Below are 1,418 nucleotides of genomic sequence, written 5' to 3'. Positions count from 1 at the left end.
TTCTCAGAGGTCCCACTTTGTCAGCAGTTCCCCTCGACTGCTCTGCCTTCCATATTTCGTTCCCTCAGTTCCTGGACAAGCATCGGAGGACCAGACAGAACCCTCTGGCTACCAGAAAAGCTCGCATCCCCGCACCCTCGCGGCGTCTGCTCCAGAGCCTCCTCGCAGGCGCCTGCTGGAGCGCCTGCTGGGGATGGCGCACCACCGACTCTTGAGGCTTTTTAAAAAGTAAGAATTTCTACTTTATTATCTCTATGAAAAAAAAAAAAAGTAAAGAGGAGAGGTTAGATTCTATAGAAGCTCCAAAGTCTGCCATTTGCGAGGAGGGTTCTCTTCCCACCCACCTAGCCCACGGAAGCTCTTAGGAGCAGCCTGGACGGCCCGGACTCATCCTCTCGCGCTCTGACATCCCAGCTCGCCCCTGACCCCGACTTCACTTAGGGCGGTCGCATAGATATGAACTCTACAACAGCCACTCTGCTCGGGGACTTTGGGGATCTTACAATCTCGAAACCGACCTCCAGAAGGCCAGACGTTCTGTCTTGGGGCGTCCCTCCTGGCCCTTTAGCCTCACCCAGTACCCGGTCCTGACACACCCCAGCACTACCAGACCAGGAAGGGCAGACTCTCCCCACCCGGTTCAGCCGCTTTCCTTCTTCTCACAGCTCTCCAAGAGCTCGGTCATGAAGGAGATGTAGACGATGGCCAGGCGGAGGGTCTCGATCCGGGACAGCCTTTTCTCGTAAGCAAACGTGGGCACTTTCCTCCGCAGCTGGTCAAAGGCCTCGTTGAGGTTGAACATTCGCTTCCTTTCGCGGATGTTGGCGGCCTGGCGCTGGGCGTAGGTGATCACCCTTTTCCTCTTGGGGCGGCCTAATAGAGAGACGCCTCTCCCGCGCTCCTCTTCCTCCTCCTCTTCTCCGTCCCCCTGGTCCACTTCGCACTCCTCTTCTTCTGGGTCCCCCTCTTCAAACCGCGCCATCCTCCTGGGTCTTCCTTCTCGGAGCGCAAGGGCTGGATCCCCAAAGGAGACCCCGGGTGCGAAGTCGCAGAGGAGAGGGCGTCCCGGGGAGGCCAGGGACAGGTCTGCGACGAAGTCCAGCACCGTAGCGTCCACGCAGCTCTCTGGATAGGCCGCCATCGCTTCGGCTTGGCCCTGCCTCTCATCGGTTTTCCGCAGGGAGGGGCGAGGCTGCTGGTGGAGATTCTTAACAGCCTTGAATCTGATGGGGCACCATCACCGAAGGGCCAGGGAACATTAAATATTTATAACCGAGCTGATAACAGGATTAGTCGCACCGATAAGAAATGCTCTGACAACGTCCCTTCTCTCGAAGCTTATGGAAGATGACAAGCTTGAGCACGCATGGAAGACTCAAAGGGACAGGCCTCCAGTTCTGAGATCCTTTTCTCTGCGC

General features: G+C 57.1%; 1 protein-coding gene across 1 annotated transcript; it reads right to left on the bottom strand.

Annotated features, from left to right (window-relative positions):
- Positions 1-566: 566 nt before the first annotated feature.
- On the bottom strand, positions 567-1,194 carry FERD3L (Fer3 like bHLH transcription factor). Its single transcript, XM_025380795.1, has one exon. It carries the CDS (start codon positions 1,139-1,141, stop codon positions 641-643), a length of 501 nt encoding a protein of 166 aa, XP_025236580.1. The 5' UTR covers positions 1,142-1,194; the 3' UTR covers positions 567-640.
- Positions 1,195-1,418: the final 224 nt, after the last annotated feature.

Source organism: Theropithecus gelada, chromosome 3 (assembly GCF_003255815.1).
Source record: "Theropithecus gelada isolate Dixy chromosome 3, Tgel_1.0, whole genome shotgun sequence".
In the NCBI taxonomy this organism is placed as follows: domain Eukaryota; kingdom Metazoa; phylum Chordata; class Mammalia; order Primates; family Cercopithecidae; genus Theropithecus; species Theropithecus gelada.
This window is presented reverse-complemented; position numbering and strand designations above follow the sequence as displayed.